This window comes from Syngnathus leptorhynchus, chromosome 10 (genome assembly GCF_054491065.1).
Source record: "Syngnathus leptorhynchus isolate UIUO chromosome 10, UIUO_Slep, whole genome shotgun sequence".
In the NCBI taxonomy this organism is placed as follows: domain Eukaryota; kingdom Metazoa; phylum Chordata; class Actinopteri; order Syngnathiformes; family Syngnathidae; genus Syngnathus; species Syngnathus leptorhynchus.
This window is the reverse complement of record NC_141204.1, coordinates 6635894-6660641: the sequence shown is the minus strand read 5'-3', so window position 1 is coordinate 6660641 and position 24748 is coordinate 6635894. Positions and strand designations below refer to the sequence as shown.

Genomic DNA, 24748 nt, shown 5'->3' with positions numbered 1-24748 from the left:
GTGCTTTATATGTGCCTGCCCTACAAATGTCCCTCATCATTCCCTTTATATTCCATCCTCTGAAAAAAGGTTTGATTTATTGGCCTGGCAGAATTTTTGGACATTAAGTGTGAAAACACAAAATTGATCTTAGAGGCAGCACTGGTTGTTGTCCCATCTTGCAGATTGTCAGGTGTGGAACTCCAAGCCTGACTGAATTCCCAAATGGACTCAAGCCATCAGTAGCGGGTTCAACAGATCTAAAAACAAATACAATCTAAAACAAGCAATGTGATTCCTGCCTCTCAGACCAAAACAGCTTTGTTCGACCTAGCGTGCAACTAAACTGTGCAAAGCTTTGTTTTGAAGGCCCTTCACGTTTTGGGGTAAGGCAAAGCCTGTCCGACGGACTCTCAAATTATTGCTTGTTTTGGACTAAAATGGGAGCAAGCTGTTCTTTTTTAATTATTCAATATGTGGGGCTAGTGAGGGAAAATAAGTGCCACCCATCAGATAATGTGTTGGCTCTGGCAGAGTAAACACCCACACAAATCTGTCACCAACATACAGTGTATATTTATGCTGTGAAAATAAATGCATGTGAAGTGCATGAGTTTGTTACATCTGCATTTTTTTATCAACACGGTATATTACTATGCATTTGGCTCATTCCAGTTTTGTAAAAAAATGTTTGTCAACCTGTTCCTGCCTCCACCCTTAACACTTGTTAGCACTCATATATGTAGTCATTGGCATTATTTATCGAATCATGTAGGTTTTTAATCTAAATACAGGCTTGTTTGCTAGGGAAAGGTTATAAATCGACCCTTTCAACCAAGAAGTATGTTGACCTTCAAGTATACAAAAACATTTGGAAAAGTCATATGTGGTGTTTTTAATATTATGTAAGACTTTGATTATGCACATATTTAATTCAAAATAAAATAAAATTTGAAATAACGCTATAATGAATTGGGGTTTCCACTTAGTGAACATGTTTTTGTAAGAAGCATATTCGAATATTCATACCATAAATTAATCTTCTTAAGATCTGAGTGGAGGTTGTGTTCATATTCCAGATTTGCCCTTGTGTTGAACAACTCAGATCTGCAAAAAAACCAAAAGAATGAAAAATAGAAAAGGCTTCATGCACAGGCACTCCACCCTGAAATGGTTTCCCTGAGTCTAAATCCCTTTAGTCGGCGTTCATGCTGCGATGCATTTAAAATGGCACTTCTTTGCCTGAGATGAGATTTACTGTAGAAATCTGTGGCTTTCAACCTGACATTGAAAAATGCTAATAAAATAAAAGTTTATTTGGAACAGTTAGGAGCAAAGTCGCTCATTGTGGTTTGCAGGCTCATGAATGATGCACATGTCTGAGTCAATAACAAGGTACATCATTTTGCAGGGCCCCCAGGTGGGTCGCATCATGCATGTCACTCCAATGTGGTTATTTTTAACTCTCGGTATGTATCATGAGCCTTTCCATAACAATTAAGAATCTGTTAGAATCGGCCTCTTTGGCACATGTGATTAGGTAGGTAGCTTTATGCCGTTATATCGCTGTAACCCTTCTCTTGCTTCATTAGCTTTCTCTTCTCTATGACACTCTTTGCACATATGTAGAAGTCGCTCTCAGCTAAGACTACAAGGTCATACATTATCACACAGGCTAGGCAGAGTCGCCTCCGTGCAGGGAGGCGGCCCAGAGTAGGATAAGAGCAGGCACCTTGGTGGTGGGAGTTAGACCTTCCAACGCATCTCGCAGAGAAGGCTCCACAGCTGTGTATCGATCTTTCTGGCATACATTAAATTGTTAAACTGTGCCTCTTGGTAATTAATGTTAGCATAGCGAGCATTAAAGATAAAGAACTGGGACAAAATCTAACAAATGCAAACAATACACTTGTAAAAAATATATTTGTGTTCCTTGAAAAAAAAAAAAAAGATTTGACGGTGACAAGCTGAAATCGATTCAAGACGAGAACTGGATTGAGCAGTCAAAACGGAAATTGGACACAGGAAAAAATGACAAAACAATGAAAACAACGTCTACAAAAACATTCTATAGCAAGGCAGTGGAAATTTGTCTCTCTCAAACACTGAATTACAATCATGTCAAAAATCAGCGTACACGTAACAACACGTTGTACCATGTACCGTGTAAATAAAACATTATACGATTCATTTGCATAAATTATTATTCAATACATGGTCAACATGTTTGTGGGGTGTGTTCTGGGATTGCATCACACCCAATATTTGTATTTCTTTTGGAAGGCATGGCTATGTAGCTTGGCCCATGCACTGATTTCCTGCGGCTGATTTCTCTTTTGTGACTTGTGTAGAAAGTGAGAGCGGCTCCAATCATGCCTGTGAGATGACATCAACCCCCCCCCCCCCCCAGTATATAATTGACGGGATACGTAATACAAGGCAAATATCAATGAACTTCCAGGCCCACATGTGCACATAACACTGTCTCGTCTAGATGGTTCTCTAAAGTGACACAGAGGAGCAAGGAAGGCATGAAAAAGGTTAGCGAGCCAGATGGGAAATCGCAGTGTACATGTTGTCATCCCCCTTCCAACCTCCACCCCCCCCACCAAAGCTTGCCAAGACACCCTGTGGCATGTTATATTTTGATATTTCCATAAACACATCCTATTATTAGCGTGTCCTACAGCGCATGTGACATCAGTCTGACTGCCTCTATGTCTTGGCTTTGCCTATTACACTTTGACTGACTCACCAGTGGACTGTGCCTCCCAGCTGGCAATAGGCTGACGCTCTCTTCCACCTCATTACCAGGAAGGCCAGTGCATGGAGCGAATGCACCTCCTGGCCTACCTGGGTTTGTACAATACAATATGGCACTTATAGAACTCAAGAAGGACAACTAATACAACGCAGATAATGAACCAGTGAGTGAAGGATTGTGCGGCTCTTACTAAATGTTCAAAGCTGCTTGCGTGAGTGGAGAATCCAGACTTTTTGCATTTCCATTTTTCTCCCTCCAATCTGCTTCTTGCGGATCAGTGGTTCTGTCAGATGCTCGCAAGAGCAGGAATATTAATACAAACAACAGCAGAAGATTTTAACTTGTAAAAAATATACAACTGATTTAACCACCTCAAATTGAAAGGATCTGCAGGGTATTTAAAGTAGATGATTGTCACTAAATATTCCTGCACCCTCTCCTGACACTTCATTGGATATAAATCTGGAACACACAACATGAATTTGTTAATAACAAAAGGATTTGGGTCACGGTGATACATGCTGTTTGATTTAGTATGCAAACTTGTTCCGTGTTTTGTAATCCAAAAACACCTCGTTTTCAATCTCAGTGTGGGGGGGAGAGCATAATATATGAGCATTTTCCTTTAATGTATTGCAATTGGAATTCTGTTCTGATATAGTGGCAGCCCTTGAAGAGGCTTTGCAGCAAGATTTGATAATTGCACGTTTTCCACTCATTGACTCACATTTATACGGCTCACAGATTCGATAAATTCAAATGCTGCACTCCACTACATTTAATAAGTCGAGTCCTTTTAAGAGCCAATCCCCATCATTAGTGGATTGTTTTGAGAAAAAGCATAAGGTCACCTTTGATGCGTTCATGGGCCGAGGAAGCTCTTTGGCTAAGGAGACTTAATTATGGATGGGCTGAAATGAACATTTATCACATTTCAAGTCTAATATTATGACATATATTTTACAGCATTAATTTAGATTAATGGCACCAGAGGTGTCACAGATTTGTGCTGTGTAACCCTTAACAGCTCTTCTCTCTTAAAGTCTACACAGTGGTGAAACATAATGTTAAGTCAATCATTTTAAGAATTCAATGCTTCCAAAACAATAGGCCCATAAACATGATCTAAACTGAGGTTGTGATGTTTAATTGTATTGACCTTGATTTATTAAATACATACACATGTTAAGGACAGAGATTAATAAATTAAACATAAAAATAAGACAATAAAGAAGGAGAAAGGGGAGAAAGTGGACACATTTAAATCCAACTTTAAATTCAGTTGTTTTAAAGCTTCACATTCACTCAAATGCTAATGTGTGTTTCTTGAACCACGCTCCAGTCAGATTATCCAACGCAAAGAATTCCTGCATTATTGTAATGCGGTTGACATCTGTCAGGCAGCGGGCCCTACCACATTGAGGTAGGCGGTAATGTCATATGAGTCCGGCCTGCTGCAGCAGCACATGAATATAGGATGGTTATTATCTGTGAGTGTGGATAACTGCAAACACATGTAACTCTATAATTAAAAACTTTGTGTGCATTGTTAAGAATGAGTCACTTGTAATCTGCGGTAGAGCCTTGGCTAGCGACATGAGCTCACATGAATAATTTGAGCATTCAAATGGTATTCAAAACGGCATCAGCATAGAAAATATCCAGGTTGTCTTTAAATGTTCACAAGATAACAAATGAATTATTTAACGTATATCCTTAAATTTATCCATAGACAGCTAGGAATCTAAAATCAACGGGGTGGCCAATATTTGTAAAAACAAAGTGAAAAAATATTTTTCAGGTTTTTTGAATTTCAAATAATTCCTCTGCATAAAAAAAAATATCTGTGGGATTACAGCAAAATAAATTGAAAATGACTCCCTCTGTTTGCCCCCAGGCTTCTTCTTTCTACCCAAATTGCTTTAGCTGTCCCAACCAGCCAGTTGCTTCTTGATTCAAGTCACATCAACTTGTGCATTGCATTTAATGGTTCAAAATGAACCCGACTCTCATTAAAGGAATTTCAAGCACCACTCTTATACTTAATTGGCTGTCCCCACTCTCAACATTGGGCCCTTTAACTGGCTTTTTCCAAAATGAGCCCCCCACACAGACACACATTACTTCCACCCTGCCTTGAATCTTGACAGAAATGTGAGCACATTTTTGACTGCGTGGTTGCTTGGTAACAGGAACTAAGCATACGACTCTCTTCTCTTCATCCTTAGATTTAATTTTCAAGTGATATGGAGGATACTCGATATTTACTCCTCCCGGTCTAAACGGATTGAAAAGACTAAAAGTCTCCCGGTCGATTCCCACGTTAGGCAGTGTTTTAATCCTCCATGTGCCACGTTTCAACTGTAGCTGAAGTGGAAAGGAAAGTGGTGACAGTGGGCCTATTGCTGCTTCACTTGGCAATGATGAGCAAATATTTTCCTGGACAGTGGCTACATCAAGCAGACGCCGCAGCACATCAGTGATGCTCAGTGAAGTAGCAAACAAAAGAAGTCTTGTTCTGACTGAGGCCACACTTTGCCCTCCCTTTGCCTTACCAGAGTTGCTCTTGAATAGATTAGAAGGCACCACGCTGCTGATGGATAAACATCCATCTATCTATACATTTTCTATACCGCTTGTCCCCACAGGGGTCGTGGGCGTGCTGGAGCCAAGCAGCCATCAGTGCCAGCCAATCGTAGGGCACATAGAGACGAACAACCATCCGCACTCGCAGTCACACCTAGGGGCGATTTGGAGTGCTCAATCAGCCTACCATGCATGTTTTTGGGATGTGGGAGGAAACCGGAGTGCCCAGAGAAAACCCACGCAGGGAGAACATTCAATCTCCACACAGGGAGGGCCGGAGGTGAAATCGAACCCAAACCCTCCTAACTGTGAGGGAGACGTGCTGAGCAGTGCGTCACCGTGTATATAAACATATCACATGTAAAAATATAAATAAAAGTCTGTTGATGTTTGAATGCCCTTATTTTGGTATTGATTGCTCATAAGAAGGTATGGATGTTCGGCATTAATCCATTAATCGGAAAGAAATCCTAAGGATTGGAAACCAAAGCTTCCGGCTTTATGAGGCTATTTAAGTTCGCTTGTTAATACTTTGGGTGAGCTGTAGGTTTCCCGGAGTGGACTTTATGGTTGCACATATAAATACAGTGAATCAAATGCAACTATTCTGCATTATTCTGATATTATTTTAGTATATCACTGCGTCAGGATATTGATGTTATTAATTCTAGCATCAATAATAAACTTTGAGGGTTTAGTTTTTTTTCTACACTAGTCCAGTCACATTTCAATGTTCCATCCTATAAGATAAGCACTTAACAACATTTTAAATGATCAATACACAATGTTAGGAAGCTCTTTTTCAGCTATAAAAATTGGCTTATAATAAAATTAATGTTGTAAACTTGACAAAAGTTCTGTTTCCAGGTATTCTCAAAAGATATAGGATAACATAAGGCTTATTTGCACTTTTATTCAAAACATTGTGTGTTTCCAGGTATTCCCCAACAGCAAAGAAATAGAATACCGTAAGGCTTATTTGTACTTTCATTCAAAACAGTTCTCTGAAAATTTCAATCTTGCTGACCACATGCCATTACTGAAAGAAACAGCAAGTTTGCTTTCTATTTGTAACATATAAGGAATTTCCATAATGACACACACACACACGCACACAAAGCTTCACCCTGCTGCTTGACATCAAACTACGCATTTCGGTTGCTCTTTCTTCTTCCGTGGCTCCGTGTTGTTTCAAAGCCGGCTGCCATGAAAAGTTTCTTGACAGTGCTGTGACAGTTTGAAAGGCAAATGAATAGCATTTTAATCAAGGAAGTGAACTCTAACTCTCCCATAACGGGATGGTGTTACTGGTGTCATTTGCTCACATCTCTACAAAGAAAAAAGAGAGAAATGTAGGGGAAAATGAAAAGTTGGAAGCGAAGCTACATCCAAAGTGCATTGACTGACACGGCAGGCAAACGATAATGATGGAAAATCCCCCGCTGATTTGAGTTTTTGTGATATTCCCCATCGGCATTACTTCGTCTGCATTTATCATAAGCTCAAGGGAAGTCAAAGAAAAGAAAGCTCTGACTTGTGATGAAGAGTTTGAAGTGAAGAAAAAAAAAAGTGGTCGTACTTTGACCACAAGGGAGGCCACTAATTACATGCTGCCAAGTCATAGACGGCAGAGACGGTTTTAAAAAGAGAAGTCAAAAGAAAGGGCTCATTGGTGGTGACTTATTGCAAAATCAGATCAGAATCAGCTCGTATCTGTTTGGTGCTGTGGCCTTGGTAGCAGCATGTTGCATTTACAATCATGAATACAGTCATGTTCAACGTGTCAAGACAAGAAAACATGCAAAGTACACTGAACATTCAAAAAGTAATATTATAGCAAAAGATGTACACTTCTTTATTATCATGCCGTACTAAATTTCATATATATTAATTTTTTATCATCAATATTATATTACATATTTATCCACTGAAGTACTAAATAAGATCAGCCTTTATGAGTCATGTTTTACAGCAGCAAATTGGACTATACCAGCACCCAAGTACATAAAAAAATATTTATTTTATTCTGTATTTAAGAATGGAACCAAATGAATGAATTAACCGTACAGTATGTGACTATTTGAATTCAGCAATATTTATGGTAAGGTAAGAAAATACATACCAAAGTGCTCGCATATATATATCCAGGAATGAAGACAGTGTCTGTCAGTTGTATAGTTGACACATTTTTATATATATTTAATACCCAATCAAGATTTCCCCTCGTCTCCTCTTCTTTCCAACACCTTTTTTTTTTTAGTATCTGCTTTTAAATTAAAATAGATTTTTTCACTTTCTTTCAGTTCTCTGCTTAATGTTTCTCTGGATTGATGAGAAGTCTCTTAATGGATTCTGTCATGATTCAGCTCTTTGGTTTATGTAAAAAAAATACTAGGATCTTATGGTAATGATCGCACACTGTGGATTCCACATTGATAAAAAGAATAACAAAGTTAGTGTGAAAGTATCAAGCTTCTTCTTTTATTGGCAGAAATGAAACAAGCAATAAAATATTTTGCAGTGTAACTTGTAACCAATCCATAATGTTATATAAGCCTATAAGCCTATTAAGAATGTGAATATGTCTTGTCTAACTTTTAAAGTTTTAGAGACTTGCACAACCAAGGGCACATAAATCTATCGTGAAACTTTGTGCTGAATTACTATTTCAAGACACTTCCTTATGTTTCTCTGATTGCAGTCAAATCAGTTTTTTTTGTTTTATGTTGTTTTTGTATTACGGTTAAAATGATTTTATTGCTTTGCTAATTCATCTTTTAGGCACACTTTTCGACAGTGTGTTGGTTGAACATCAAATTGTATCACTTCTATGCAGTTCAAGGTTCCACGTTGATACATCGGCTGATTGAAAGACGAAAAGCAATTATTGTTGTCTCTTATTTGCAAGATTTGGATGGGTTGAGTGCGAAGAAAAGGTTGCGCTTTGCCAACACCTTTTCCTCCTTTTCATTGGAGATGATTTGCCCTTAGTTCTGTCATGTTATAAGGATCAGAGTTCTGTCTTAGACCCTCATTAGGTATTGACTTCTTCTGTGTCTGCTACACGAAAGTAGTCTTTGTCTCTCAGACAGCCAATAAATGAGAAGCCCGAGCACACTGATCTTTCAGACCGTCAACTTTATTTGGATCAATCCGTCAATCACGTCGACTCGTAATCTGGCACAGCCTCAAATGGTGTTTGCTGAAAGTATATTTAATGACGTTTGCCCACCCTCTTTTGCAATCTGGCTAATGTGTTTCAGATGATATTTATACCACAGAGCCTGATGTAAATAAAAACACTTGACTCAGCAATCAGCGGAGCAGACAAATTTGCTGCAAAATAAGCTAAACGTAATAAACCCAAGAGACCTTGCGATATATTGCTAACACCTGATGAGTCATGATTTCATTGATTAATCAGTTTGTGTCAAAGAATTGTCATCGAGGATACCAGGGGTCCTCAACCTTTTTAAAGTTGAGACCAATATCTTGGGCACCAAAAAAATATCTAATGGCCTTTGTAACAGTGTAAGATTTTGTGGTGATCAAAGTATATTTGTTTTATTAATTGATTTATTAAATATTTGTTTCTTATGTCATAGCATGATGTGCTCAAACTATATGAAAGTATAAAAACATGCCTTCTAAGTACCCTCACGTTTTATATCATCATATGTCCATGGAGATTCAATTACTGGCTGAATGCAGCTGATTTATGTGACCACTGGTCCATTTTAAAATGAGTAGGAAATCCAGAAAATATGCATTAATCAGTGCCTCTGAATGCCATAATGAGGTGAAAGGAACAGTCTGACTTATCATGATTTCTTTATCCATTTAATGCACCGGTCTCTTTTAACAAGCGAGCTCAGAGCAAAAATAGAGCTTTTGGTGGTTTAACTTTAGTCTCAATAAATTCTAATTAGATTGTCGGAAGGGGATGCATGAAAAGACTTTTTCGACCACACACATTTTGTTGATGAGAGGGAAAATTATATGTGGATAGGGTTTCTCATTAGGATGACTTGCGGGAGGATGGCCTGACTCGCATGAAGATATATACGATACGGGGATATGTTGAGGACAATAACCCGAGAGAAGCAGATGAATAACATATTTAGTCAGGATTTAATGTCTTCAGCCACATTTTTTTTACTGCTATCAATATTTCGAAGTACTTTCATGACTCAATAATACATATACTGTCAATATTGCCCTAATAGTGCGCCTTTCTGTAACTGCAATCTTTTGTCTGCTTATTTTAGTGAATTGAACATTGGACCATGTTACAGAGCAGATATGTACATCAACAACAATAAGCCTAAACCCAGAATAAATCAAAGACGCTTTTCTGCTAGAAGAAGTCGGATTGCCCACGTCATAGGCTTTTAGAACTTCCTATTTCTCCTTGGTTACTCTGTGTACTGCTGTGCTGCTTTTTTTAGTCCACCAAATGGACAAAGCGGGTGTTTCACAAATGAAAATGTAACAAGGAAAAAGCCAAAAGCTTAACTATTTCAGACAAATTCCCCAAACAAGCACAATGAAACATTTTTAAACCAATGTGGTTTAGTTGTGTTTGCAATTCACTTCTTCTTTCTAGAACTTTTTTTTTCTCCACTTAGGGATTGGTGGGCGCCAACAATTTTCTGCGCACCATGTGTTTATAAACACTGAATTCGTTAATAATACATTTTCTCAGTTTCTTTTTAATGAGAAGCTATCGTCCAATTATAAGACTGCTGACTGGGAAAAATATGTAACAAGCGAATCCTGTTACGTATGAGTGCATCTATATGGGATAATTAGGTTTTATATTGTGAACTGTAATCTGAATGACCTTAAACATGTTAAACATGTTTGTTTTTTCCCCCCCATAACGCTTTATATTCAAGACATGGTAACTGCAGGGAATCCTTTTGACGCGGTAATCAATTCCATACACTGGGCCAACAGTAGAATGTTGAATGGCTAATTGACCGCAGTAATGGTGCATAGCTTCGTGGCATTGCATCGTGGAGACATGCACATTAAAAAACTATTAATTCCCAATACTAATGCCATCCGTGGCTGCCTCCCCTGCTCGCTAAAACAAGAAGCTTTCACGGATTATTCATTTTCAACTTCTTCTCATACATTTTTCCACATTTTTTAAGGCGGCATCACTTGAATGCATTCTTTTACCACAAGATCACAATGTGCTTGTGATGGGATTACATCGAATTCAGTCAGCGTGCTACTCAAAATACAACAAAGCAACTTCGCTGATCAATCACATTATGAATCATAACAGATGACAAGAGATGACGTCAGTGAATGCTGCAACTTGATCTAATCATGTAATTCCTTTCTTCCATGCACATGCCTATTTGATAACGTGACACTGCTTGTAAGCACATCTAAGCAAATAATCCCACTGAGACAGTTATTACTTAGTCATCAGAGATAATTTCAATCTGCATAAATGAATTTTTCGAGAACCCGTTGTTAATGTCCGGAGAAGACAACAGGAAACATTATTCTTGGTGTCACTCACAAAAACAAATTAGGAAGGAACTATTTTGCATTCAGTTGACACTGCAATTGTATAATGATACTCAATAAACAGTAAAATAGAGTTTTTTATTCACAATCCAGTCTGAAAGGTCGATATTAATGTCCCCCAGTGAACACTATCCAAAGCCAGGAGTTTCAATATATGGCTTTATAGTCAATTAACATTCAACATCAAACTGACAACATATTGTCTTGACGAGCTGTCACGGTGCAGGCTTCTATAAATCTTCACATTTGAGTGTGATATGATCATTACACTGTATAATATTTATAATCTGAATATCACCTTGTCTTGTCATGTCTTGAATATCAAGGTTCAGGCAACTCTTAAATGTGTTTTGTGTATTCATAAAAAAAAAAAAAAGATGAGCATATAGTATCCTTATGATAAACATCTGACAAAGACAGGACAAAACTGAAAATCTGAGTAAAATGATGACACGGCAGTGGGAAATATATTATTGTCAAAAATATGATTAGAAGTCCTAAACTGTTTCTAGCATGACATATAGAAATATCAGGAAATGCTATAAATGTTGTCTTTTAAAGGGAATCAAGCAAGAAAATGACTCAATAATGCATGGACAAAGCAAATAGAGTCCAGTGCAGCCATGCATATCTACGAAACAAGTGTTACAAATGTGATGTGATGCTCCCCAACTCGGTATCAGAATCTATTAAATAAAAATCCCATCTCGCTGCTCTTGTGCTCTTGTCTAAGGACATTTTCAGCATCGCCACTGTGTCCTTGTAATTATTTTTGAGAGGGTATTTGCTTTAACATGAGCTTAGTCAATGAGCCAAGACAGGGCATGTTGCAGGCATCTTCCTCATGACTAACTTGCATATGACACAATGTTCCCTACGCTGATAGATGCAGGGTGGCAGTCTGAAGCTCTGGGTTTTACCGCTGCAAAAGGAGGAGACATGATTGGAGCCGTGGAAAAACTGACAGCATGAATTATGAAAGTCTCATTTGGGGCTTGTTGGAAATGATTTATCTTGCTTCACAATGTGGTCATCCATTCTCTCTTAAAGGTGAAAAGGCCCGTATTGTGTTTTGCGCTTTTTCTTTTTATTTCTGATGTCTATCTTCAGTTTGGATATGTGGGAATTTCCATGAGTGCGCAAACTATGACTCTATTAAACCAAGGTCACTACTTGGGATGCCAAGCAAAATAAAGGACAAGATTTTCTGTCTAAAAACTGGCGGTGGATGCAAAAGGTGCTATAAAAATGTGTCATGTTTCTCACTTGACAGATGCACGGCTGGCATGGTGGCATCGAGCTTGGCGGTGTGTGTGTGTTAGTGCCAGGTCATCTACTGGGCTTGTGTGTTTCCACATTGATGGCAAAAGCTACAAGCTCGACGTCTCCTTGCTCGGACATTTCCTGTATGTTTTTACCCAGTTTAAAAAACTACCATAATGATTTATAGTTTTTTGCCCCCCCCCCCCACTCTGGATTGGTTGCCATTGAACTGCAGGATGAATACAAGAATATTAATCAAATGATAAACAATAAAGTAAAATGGTGATTAGGTCACAAGCAGAACATGGATGGATGGATAATTATAAACTTTCAAATCATAACACCATTTCCCAAAACAAAAGAATCCTGAATATAAGTATCCAATGCAGTATACCATTCTACGCGTATTTTCAGAATTATCCATGTTGCTCCCAGTCGGTTTCATTAGTAATCTGCTTCCATCCTTGTTTCTGTCAGTGCACAGTAGTCCTTTTCAGTTGTGCCTTGCAGCAGCGGCAATTTTACTCATGGGTGGTTCAGCACACTTTTTGGATGGAAAAAAAGCTGGGGATCTTGCTAGTTTTAAGCTGCAAGCTTGGCATCGCTTTCTCTTGAAAACGTTCCATAGGCCGATCCATTTTCTGATAGCATCATGCAGCGTAACTGAAATCACAATACACGCCTGAAATTATCATGCAGAGGATAAATCTTTGGGGGGTAGATGAAACGGAAAGGGAGGATCTTCCATTTGCTGCTGGTGATATGTTCAGTTTCCCTGTTATTTAATACAGCCTTTTATTATGAAATATTTATGTTTTCAGAGTGGCACATTATTAGAGTGTAATGCTTGGTTTGGGTAATATGCATTTAACGTTGTGGCTTTCAACAGCAGCGAAGATTCAATTTATGCTTGTTTGGATGAATTGAAGTGATATGAAAACAAAAGCGCCAAAGCCTGCATGACTCGTGCGTGTGTGTGTGTGTGTGGGGGGGGGGGTCATCTGCTTATAGCACCCAGCAACAGGGCTTCTTGATGCAGTGCTTTGATAACGTCAGAGCTCCATCTAGGTTGCCCAGCGTGGTACTGCTCAATAACCTGGTGATTTGGATATGGGCTGCAAATTATTTTTAGGATTCTTTCTTCAGCGGCCGCTCATTGCTTGCACATCAGCACAGCAAAATGCATTAAGCTTGCTTACGACGCACTATTCTCTCAGTGGCTTTCTGAATTCTATCTTGTTTTTGGGAGAGTTCACATCCTTTTCAATGAGGTGCATTGGCGGCTGCACGGAATTCTAATTTGGCTGCAATCTCAGTCATTAGAGGAGTCAAGAGCAAGCAAACAGATGGCAGGAGAAATATGACAGATAATATGATGATCGTTTTCGGATTCAGCGCAACCCCCTCATTTTTTTAATGAAGGACAAATTGACTCTTTTATTTTTAACGTCTTCTGGGGTCCATCCTTCAGGTTGTGCCAGAATTAAAGTGTTGCTGTAAAAGCTGTACAAAAAAGTACAATGAACTTGTCTGATATTGAAATGTTGATTGGGAAACATTCTTCATTACCAATACATGACTCATTATTGTAGCGAATCAGAAATCAATACAAACAGCTATTTCTAACAGTGAAGTGAGTTTAACAACAAAATAAATGCACAACCAAAATGCTTTGAAGTGTAAAAACAGTGAATGTTAGTTCTGTTAGAGAACATTTCTAAAGTATATTTACTATTTTCATAGTTTGTTTTGTATATTTTGGTGGTTGTATCTATTATCTTCCCACCATTCTGAAGGATCCTGGTAACTTCTAGTGCAACATAGAACTTTCATTTATAGCTTTAGATCCCATACACCAGTATAGTGACACAATCCGAATAATTTTGAATAGGGTATTTCTGTTAAATTGTGAAACTCGACTTTATAATGTTTTGCCACTTATTCCATCTGCTTCATCAACAAATGATTGCATGGTGAAGCATGCGGTTCTCTTTCTGTAGAGTTTTCTACAGATACTTCAACTTCATCCCCCATTCCAAACACAAGCATGTGTGGTTCATTAGATTTTAAATGACCCATAGGTGAGTGTGTGTGTGTGCGTGTGTGTAAAAGTGGTTGACCTGATGTGCCGTCTCATTGGCTAGTGACAAAAGACTAGAGTTGTTGGTTTTCTCCAGATACTTCAACTTAATCCCTCATTGGAAAGACAAGCATGTGTGGTTCATTAAATATTTGAAATTACCCACAGCTTTGAACGTGAGTGTGTGTGAAAGCGGTTGACCTGATGTGCGGTCTGATTAGTTAGTGACTAGAGAAGGGCAATATAAGTCACCCATGATCTTGAACTAGACAGACTGTGTAGAAAATAAATGGATGGATACACACAAACAAATACAAAAGTAATTATTCATTTATCCTCAAAACCTATCCTGATAAACTTTCTATTGGTTACATTTAAAATTAATTCTTGCCATTCCCCATTGTCAAAGCTTTTCTAAAATCAGGTTTAAGCCCCTTACAAAGCCAAAAATAGCTTCACATTCAACTACAATGTGCCAGCCTCCTAAGCTCAGCTGTTGGGAAGTGGATCAAAGACAAGCATTGAGTAATGAGGTATTCCTCTTTCTGGTCTGCGTGGACTAAACGCTTGTCGCTATTTTGGGATCTTAAACTCTTCAAAGTGCAGCAGTAATGAAGTGCCACTCATTAAGAGTCCCGTTTGAGATGGCTGGTCAGGAATAAATCAAGGGTAACAAATAGGAGCTACTTCCAGCCAGTGCTACCGTAAAAGGGGAGTGATGCTAAGGACAGATGACTGACAGTGGTCCTAGAAAGCAGTATTTTAAATTTTTCTGCATAAACATAGAGGGGACCTAGGTGAGATTTTTTTTTTTCCCCCGGGTAGCACCCTTGCTGCCAATGGTCTGCAGTACAAACAAGGTTAGATCATCAGTCATTGGACACAAGGCAGCCTGTGAAAATAATTGCACATGGAACATGTCCATACAGTGGAGATGTGGCTGGCAGGCTCACCACTGATGCTTTCAGCCTCAAATTCCCAACATGTAGTTGATCAAAGCCAGAATACCGATAAAGATTATTAACATTGGGAATTCGGACTGTGTGATACATCTTGACTTGTTTGTCGAGTATACGGCACAGAATCAGTTGTGGGACATTAATTAAATTATGCTGGAATATCTTTGTAAATATGGACGCTAATTAGGTCTGAGAGCATCGATGAGCTGCGACGGCTCAGAAAAGCTCTTGAGCTCTACAAATCAGGCTCACCGGAATAATTGGCATGGATGAGACTCCTCCATGATGGCAGCTCAACATTCAAACTCTGCTTTCCTGTTCAGTCACAGCCCAGTGGCCACAAGTAATCATTTGTGTTATTTAGATGATTTGAGTTACGAGTGTGGTCATGGTGCAAATTCAACTTAAATCATGGTATCACGGTACAAGAGTTGCCCATTGTCAGCTCCTTTCTTTGTTCCATATTCAGAATAGAGACAAATCCAACCCTGAGGGACCAGTTTAAGAATCAAACAGATGCAAAAGCATGATATTCCTTTTCAAAAAGATAGATTACAGAGATAAGATGAACGTGCAAAGCAGTGTGATTTATGGGGGTCAACCAATCAGTTTTCTTGAAATTGAGAGCAACACGCTTTAGCTGAAAATAGCCTAATCTCATTCCCAAACCTCTAATGATTTGTTGATGTCAAGTCGATAGAAACTTGCAGCAATATTTCTCTATTGCATGATCCTGAGTCCTAACCGGACTCTTTAAAAGTGAGAACATTTGCTTCCCAGGGTAAAAATAATCCAAACTCAATTGGGGTAGGAAAAAAAATCCCACTGCGATATACACAATTAATTTATATTCTAAAGAAAAATATTGCCATTTCTGAATACTTTGCTGACTCATTGTCGCAGCAAGAAAAAGTATTATATTCTGTCATCAAACAAAAAAAACTGTCATGCATGCTAGATTATATGCAGGCCTGCTAAAGTCAATGATTCATCTCATCTAAAGATATAAAATAACCATGATGGATTTCTATATTGATCAAATCTGCTGTTTGATGGATGCCAACAATTTTATTTCTCAATAATCTTGAATGAAGATACATGAGTTTTAAGTTCAATTTCAGACATTTAATAGCTCTGAATAGCTCTCCCAACTTGAAGATTGCATTGTCTCAAGAGTCACTTTTTAATGGCTCACCACGTGCTTTCTGCTCTAGTGATGTAGTTCAAGCACTTTATTTCACCGTGCTTCTAACAAATGATTGTAATCTGTCCTCTCCACACTGATTTGAATTAATATCACAATAGAATTACTTTTTCTGTACTTTTATTTTTTCGTTTTTTTTTTTTCATCCTTTCTCACGCCGCTCAATCAAACATCTTGGAATCTAAAGAGAGGCAATCAGTTGTAATATTATCACAAAAGTGGTGACTGACATGATGGTTATATTTAAGCATGAGTTAAACCACATACCAGTAATTGCCTCTAGGATTTGAGCCAATGTTCAGTAGACTGAGAAGTTTAGTAACAACAAAAGAAGTTAACCGTCATTGAATGAATAGAATGAAGACCAAACAATCACTACAACTTCAACCTCACTAGCCAATTATGGATCATTTGAGAAACGGTAACACCGCAGAATTCAAAAGAAAAGAAACAAGCACCTTTGAATTAATAATAACGCGTTTGTCTAATCTGTCAAATGATAATTTTGGGGGTATGAAGACTCCGCCCGACGACAGCAATAAGCAATAGCAATGTGATTGTGTGACTTTTTTTATTTTTTTATTCATCACCTGTTTAACATTTGGTAATGATTATATCACAGTGGATCGCACTGACAAAGGTTCTTATCTTCCACAAACGAATTTGCCTTTGCGATAAGCAGACATTTATTGGGTAGCTATTAGAGTGGTAGATGAGTAAACTATTACTTTTGTCCGTGTTGTCGCATCACTTTGTCCCTGTGTTGAAGACAAAGTGAGTAATTTGCTCAAAATGCAATATATTCATTTGGCCCGAGTCCGACACAATGAAATAAAACAATAGAGGAAACTGTGGATCAATCGCATGCTATGTCCATGACCCCCTCCTCTGTGGCTTTCTTACAGCTTACACATCTTACTTTCATTTTGGTTTCTTTTTCTTTCCTGGCTATGAGGGAGAGCGGGTGGGCGGGCTGTTGGTTTGATTGATGTGGAAGTCAAGTAAAAGCGATGTGAGTTAATTTGCATGTTTGCAATGTGTCAACACTCTGCTTACAAGCTCAATTAATAATTTGACCAGCCTTAAATTTGTTGCATTGTTCTATGCCCTTGAGTGAAGGACAGATTAAATACAAACATGTGTGGTCTTTGTTTCGAGCCATGTACTGCGTTTGTTCCCAACATCCTGACCAAAAGTATGTAATAAGTTTGTTGTCTAAGCCTAGCTTTTCATATCAACCTCTATTTTGTCTCATAGAATATGGAATGATCGGAGAGCATACAGTAAAAAGTCAGCGGCCAAGATCAGTTCATGACACAAAGGCCCTGCAGGAGCAAGCTGAATCTGCTAAATTTATGGCACAAACTGGTAATATGATAGTTATATTTCCCTATTTTATTTTCTTAACTAAACTTAATTTCATCATGCATGCTCTCTCTTGTACTGCACCTTCTTGAGTGATAATGTTTTGCATTATTATTATTATCATTATTATTATTATTATTATTATTATTATTATTATTATTATTATTATTATTATTATTTTCCCAACCCATTCTCAATGACTACATAAGAGATAAGGCACATGTTTCATTTATTTATAATTAACATTGAACATGGAACAGAAATGAGTTTTGTGGGTATTGTTAAAATATTTTCATTTAGATGTTTACAAATTTAGTGTACTCACAGACTATTAATTTTAAAACTCAAGCCCAGATGTAGTTGTTTTCTCCAATGTATGATACATTTAATGCTAGATGACTGACAAACGAAAACATAATGGGACTTAAGTGGAGCTTAATAATTAAAACAGCAAACTAAAACCAACCATAAAATGCCAAAGTAAAATCTTGAGTTCATTCCCATGTTATAATATAATTAAAGTTAATTTGATTTTTTTTTTAAATGTAGTATTTAGTATTTTAGTGGGTTATTTCCTCTGGAGAGTTTTGTTCTTTGTTTGCTTTGGGAAAGTGTTTACCATTTGTTGTTCTGTTCACATGGCTGTTTGTTTAACACCTTTTGAACACTGCCCATCACCTTTTTAATTTGCAACCTACCATCTCACAAAATTAACATCCAACTCATCAAGACTTCTACATGTAACACACCCTTTCGATATGTCGCATCCCTGTCGAGGTGTGTTATTGGAGTGCTTCTCTGTTCTTCATCCTCACATTATTTACATTCCTTGTGCTGCCTCATTTAACAAATTGATCCACCTTCCAGTCTAATTTATAATCTCCAAATTTAGCTGCAGTTTTCTGATACCTAATTGGCTGAATCGATTTATGTTAGTATGCTATGTGGTAAGGAGCATAGGGTGCTTAAAGCGATCACTTGCCTTCAATAAGCCTCAGATAAAATGATCACGTCAAAAAAATAATCATAATTGTGTACGAGGCATTTTGTTGTACTGTGGTGTTGGTGACATAAAGATGCTGCTGTTTGGGTCCCATGTGGGCTTTTGTGAATCTGTTATCTTAATAATTTTAATTTGATGACATTAATTAACAGCATCAGTAGTAATTCAAATATAAACAATAATAAAACCCACAGTTGGTTAAAAGGCCTACAACACAGAACAAATTGAATTTGATTTATTTTATTTTTACAGGGACTCATCATTTTTGGGGGTGATCAACAACAATTGAGTTTTAACTTATTGGTAGCAAGAAAGTGTACAAATACCACTTATGTCGAGGAAATGTTTTTGCTGCAGTGCAGGGCAATCCACAGTTCCCACATCTTAACTAACCCCCTTCACAGTTTCCATTTTGTTTTATCAGATGTCATCATCCTTGCATGTCACCATCTTCTTATGAAGTTTTATTTATTTATGGTGTGTTTTTTTTTAACTTGCTTTTTCAACATGTTTTGTTTCACTGAAATGCTTGCAAAATTTATACAGATGAACTGAAAGAACGTTCGAATGCAACAATGTTTACTGTTACATTTTTGATACCCACTTTTTTGTGATCTTTGTATAAATACACATTTGTTATAACTTAAAGTGATATGCTTATTTAGTGATTGCTGTCAAAACAATCCTTTATCTATTTGTCAAAGATCACAAAAAAAAAAATCGTGTAGTGTACAATTGGGTGCCTTTAAAACTTGCCTTAGCCACTCAAATTCCGGCTAACTTTGGCCTTGCCCTAATTTACTGCCCACTTTGCCACTCCTTAGCCGCGCCCCCCAAGACCATATTGCTGCATTTAACTAGTGTCACCCTTCTCCCATACAGGTGAATCAGGTGCAGAGGAGTGGTCCCAGTGGAGCTCTTGCTCTGTAACATGCGGTCAAGGGTCGCAGGTGCGAACAAGAACATGTGTCTCACCATACGGAACACACTGCAGCGGCCCTTTAAGAGAATCAAGGGTTTGCAATAACACTGCCCCTTGTCCAGGTAGTGTTAGCCGCAGATTCTTGAATGTTTTTTTGAACTCATTTGTTGTTGAAATGGCAGGAAATGTGTTGTATCGGAATGTGTCATGCAACGTATTATAATCATCATTTTAAGCGCTCCTAATCAAGTGTTTTCTTTCTAGTTATTTTGTGAATGTGTGGTTCTTTTTGTCATTATCACCACTATGATTTCACCATTTCGTATAACAGAAAGGCACCTCATCCGCAGCAAAATGGCTTAATGACGTTTGATTCTGCACAAAGCGGCGACTGATAAAATATCTACGTCATTTCCTTGAAGATTATCAGGGGAAAGTCAAAAATAGCTCGGCTGCGTTTCTTAAAGCACACCTTCCAACCCACAAGCCCTCAACCTAAACCGGAACAAATAATATGACAAATGAGTCATTGCGTCTTTTTATCGTTCGCTCAGGCGCTTGTTCATGCTCAAGAATAATTAAAACGTTCTTCCAGTACAAAAAGAGGCAATCACAGAACAAATGAGCTAAAATATTATTTACTTTGTGCAAACATATCAAACACTCTTTTTTGGACTGGTGGTGGCACAACAAATGCAAGCAAAAATGTACAAGGGCAGGAATCACATTTGATGAGAAGTTCATGGTTCACATAGGGGGTAACAGTGTGTACAATTCTCATGGCTTGAGCTGTGAAGCTGTTAGGAGTCCTGGTGGTCCTGCTGTGCGAGTTCCAGTTCTTTGATGATGCTGGATGAGTCAGTGTTTGTGTTTTTTCTTGGACACCGCGTTGAGATGTTTACTTTTTGAAAAACAAAGTTATATAAAAAAAAAAAAAGAGAGTGCATGCACACTTGGTCCGCTTCACCTATAAACAAAAGTTACCTGTTGGGTTACAGATAGCAATTATGTTTTTTGTTTTTTTTTCAATCAATTAAAATGTCATGAAAAGCTTCCATCAACCGGCACTGATGCATAGACATTTCAGCACCTGCTCATTTTTATGTCAAGAATGTTATGCTGTCATTTTAACAGTGGCTGTGTCTTTTTTCAATATAGTCTTCACACTTCAACTGAAGTGAACTGTTCCGCACCAAAGTTCACATCGCGGAGCCGCTTCTTTGCCACATTTGACCAAATGAACAGTACCAGCTGAGCAATCGCATCCACAGTCGGTTTTCACCCAACTAAACCAGACAAGTGTGAATGCAGCCTTGTACTGTGATTTGATGTGGAAATTATTTCGCCGCTTGATAAAGGGGTTTGATGGAGCTATTAAACTATGTGTCTAAATGTAGATGTGTAAGTGTAGAGTGGCCTATTTCTGAATACAAGGAGAGGCATTTTTGACATACAAATCTGGTATGAATGGTACTTCATTTTATATCAATCACATGTAAGTGGGAAATATGTTCTAAAGGGTCCGTGTTCTTACTGCTCGAAAGAAACAGAATGAGTTATTTCAAATAACAGCTGAGTGAAAGCCAACTCTAGAATGACTGCTGTTGGGATCTAACAGTATTAAGGACTTGGATTGACATGAAAAAGAAATATAGAAAATAACCAGATACTGTAGTGGAATTGGAAATTCCTTCCAGTTCATGTATTTTTGATATTTTGGCCAATTATGAATACATAACATTATTTCCTTATTAAAAAGGTAAATAAACCAAATTGTAAAGTGATTTATATTCTTCACACAGTGAGTGTAAGGAAAATACCATAACTGTAATTTTCAAATGTCTAAATCAATATTTGTCTTCTGACCTATTCTGCTGTTTTGTTTGTTCATATGAAACTAATCTATATTTGCGTCTTGTGTGGATTGAGGCACCAACCTTCCAAGCAAACTTTCAACTGGCTTGTTACTTTTTCTAGATATTAATTTATGCATCAAATGAATTGACTCATAATAAAACCATCTCATATTTCTGCATGCCAACATAGAACGATGTACAGTACCCAACCCGGCGTGTGCCAAAATTACATGGATTGCTTTTTGCATGTAAAAATATGTTGATCGGTCATTAATACTATAATGAAATATCAGTATTGAAAATGGCATCTTTGGTGGATCTGTTTCTTTTTTTGTTTTTCCCCCGTTTCAATGTGACTCATGTCTTTCAGTCAACATGAGTCATCCATCAAGGTTTTCGAGTTTTCTTTTTAAAGCTCCTCTTTTTAAACAGAATTCATTACCTGGGTCTATTTTGAAGGCAGCTTTTCTTTACAGAATGTCAGTCAATATTTGACATTTAGAGTTGAAAATTCCATATACCCATCAGTTTTTAGTACTTTTGAACAGCTAAGCTAAGTGAATGAGGTGTGTGGTTTTACCATTTCTGGTACCCCCCCCCCCCAACACACACACACACAGTTGTGCAATTGTGAGAATAATGATCCCGCTGCTGAATCAAATCTTATTTATTAAAAAAAAATGTAAAAGCGTTCCGAAGTCATAATTTTGAAACATTAAAGATTATCTCGTAATGTTTTATATGTATGTGATGAAGGCACTGGTTTTCGTAATCAAACAGCAAAAATAATTCAAGGAGTTTGAAGTAATTCATTGAGGGACAAACGTAACTATACAAATTTATGAACCGGTCTATCAAATTTACGGGCCGGTTTCTCGATTGGGTTGGGCTCAAGAAACACTTGCTACACTGCGGCATAGTATATAAAAAAAAAAAAGTGGTCACAAAAACCCTTAGTGATACAAATACAGATATTATAGACATTGTGTTCATTTATACTTTTCGTGTTTTTAGTTTGGCGCATCAAAGGACTGGCCAGAGTTAAGGGACTGGGACCAATGCTTTGCTGGAACAGTTAGTTTGATCCTAAGATCAAAATACCCCAACACTGATCCTGAGATATAACTATTGCATTTGTTCAATTCATTTTATATCTACAAAGCAGCCATGTGTCGGACAATCGCCAAGGTCGGCGCAGTGTACTTTCTACTCATAAATCTATTGGTTGCCTGTTCCAGGTCACCGGTCAATTTTTAGATTTGTTTGGAGCAATGTTCCGATAAGAAGTGATAGAAACAGAAATGGAACTTATTTTAGAATCTAGCCTCAAGTCAACCCTTTGGTTGTATACCTCGGTCTGCATGACAGCAGTTTGACTTGTGTATATTTTGCAAATACTAAGAATACATAATATATTGTTTTTGCAGGTGATCTAAATTGTATAAGGCCACAGAGGTTTGCTTTTGCTATTTATTATCTGGTTCCAAAGTAAGACGTGAAGTAATGTAAGTCTGCTGCTCTGATTTCCATATTTTGTAAAACTTTGAACCAATCGTAAACTCAGTCTGTAGTTTGAGGAGGAAGTTGCCATCTGTCAGCTTGTAGATGCAGAATTAAATTTTCCTGGAAACAACATCTTTTGCCAGCAAATTAGAAAGTTAGTACAAAACACTTTTGTCGTTCAAAACTTAACTCATGAGGAGGCATGCAACGAAAAAAAAATGAAAAGAGTGTGCTCACTCACTAACAATTGCTGTTTTACTTGTTTTACTGATTTTTTTTTCCTAATATATTGAGGAACAATTGTTGCAGTAGTGCATCTTGAGGATGCAAAAAGAAAATCGCATCATCTGGGACGTACACTGATCTTAAAGACGAAATAATTGCTTACCTTGGGAGCATTTCTTGCATCGTTTGCACGCCTGATGTCGAAACCTACTTTAATACTGATTGCATGAAATCTAATACACATTAAAGATTATTTATAGCACATTACCGCTTTTTTTAAAAGTGAGGGACCAGAGTTACAGTCTGTTGCATAGTATTTATTGATATGTTATTGCAGTGACAGATTTGCAGAGACTATTGTCGTTCCCAATCCACAAAATCTTTTGCCGTAAACTAAACAAGAATTAGCAAGCTGCAAAATGAAGCTGTCCTGCCACACGCCAACTACATCTTTACTTAAAAAGTCTCTTAAAACCAACCTGTAACAGTGATCTCTCCCGTCTATGTGCCGCTTCGTTAATTAGTCTTCAACCTGAAAAGTTTAATAATGATTGCCAAATATACATAATTGACGGACGTTTACGCTCGAGGCTTTGTGAATTAAACCCCGCGCTGTCCATCTGTTCATTGTTTCATCTACTATCTTAATAATAGCTAATTACATTTGATTGATTTTATTTCTTTTTATGGCTTTGCGCAGTTTATTAAAGCAATGGCACGATGAAGGGGATATTGATCAGGCCTGACACCTTCTCTGTGCCCGCAGTGCACGGTGTATGGGAGGAATGGTCGCCATGGAGTCTGTGCTCATTCACGTGTGGCCGAGGTCACCGCACTAGGACTAGGATGTGTGCGCCCCCACAGCACGGAGGCCGGGCCTGCGACGGACCTGCGATACAGACTAAGCTTTGCAACATAGCCTTTTGCCCAGGTATCGTCTATCTGCTAGATAACCTGACAGAATGGCATTCTTGAGCATCATTCTTGATGTTTTGGATCAAATTAGGGTTGCCCCAGCTTTTTCAGTTCTCACAATTCTCTTACACACTTTTCATACTTAAAGTGGTTTTACAACGACGGAATTATGTATTACCATCACATCGACGTATACGTCAATGAATAAACTTGTTACAATAAACAAGGTAGGCAAAATAGCTTATTTGACTCTGCAACCCATTAAATCATTTAAGCCATTAAACCCCTTTTTGGTGGAATTGTCTGAGTAAAATCATCAATGCAATTACAATTAGCAAAGAGTAAAACGTGCTATAAATAGAAGCAGTTGAGCTTTTATGCATATAATCGTGCTGCAATCAATCATGAGAACAAACCTGAATCAATCCAGGGTTTGCGGTGCATTTAAGCTTCTACTGTAGTACTTTACGCACCCTGTGAAGCGTCAATAATATTCTACTGGCATCAAAGTCATATTAGTGCTGATCATTATTTTTGACTTCACAATAAATGTCCTGTTGGGAGTGGATCTTGTCCT

General features: G+C 37.8%; 1 protein-coding gene across 3 annotated transcripts in view; it reads left to right on the top strand.

The window, feature by feature from the left end:
* The window catches only part of adgrb3 (adhesion G protein-coupled receptor B3), an 85601-nt gene that overhangs the window by 14987 nt on the left and 45866 nt on the right, over nucleotides 1-24748 (top strand). For all 3 annotated transcript variants that reach the window (XM_085921668.1, XM_085921666.1, XM_085921667.1), the window contains 3 exons: nucleotides 17640-17750; nucleotides 19633-19794; nucleotides 24023-24187. In XM_085921668.1, coding sequence (XP_085777794.1) covers nucleotides 17640-17750; nucleotides 19633-19794; nucleotides 24023-24187 — 438 coding nt within the window. The remainder of the gene's footprint in view (nucleotides 1-17639; nucleotides 17751-19632; nucleotides 19795-24022; nucleotides 24188-24748) is intronic.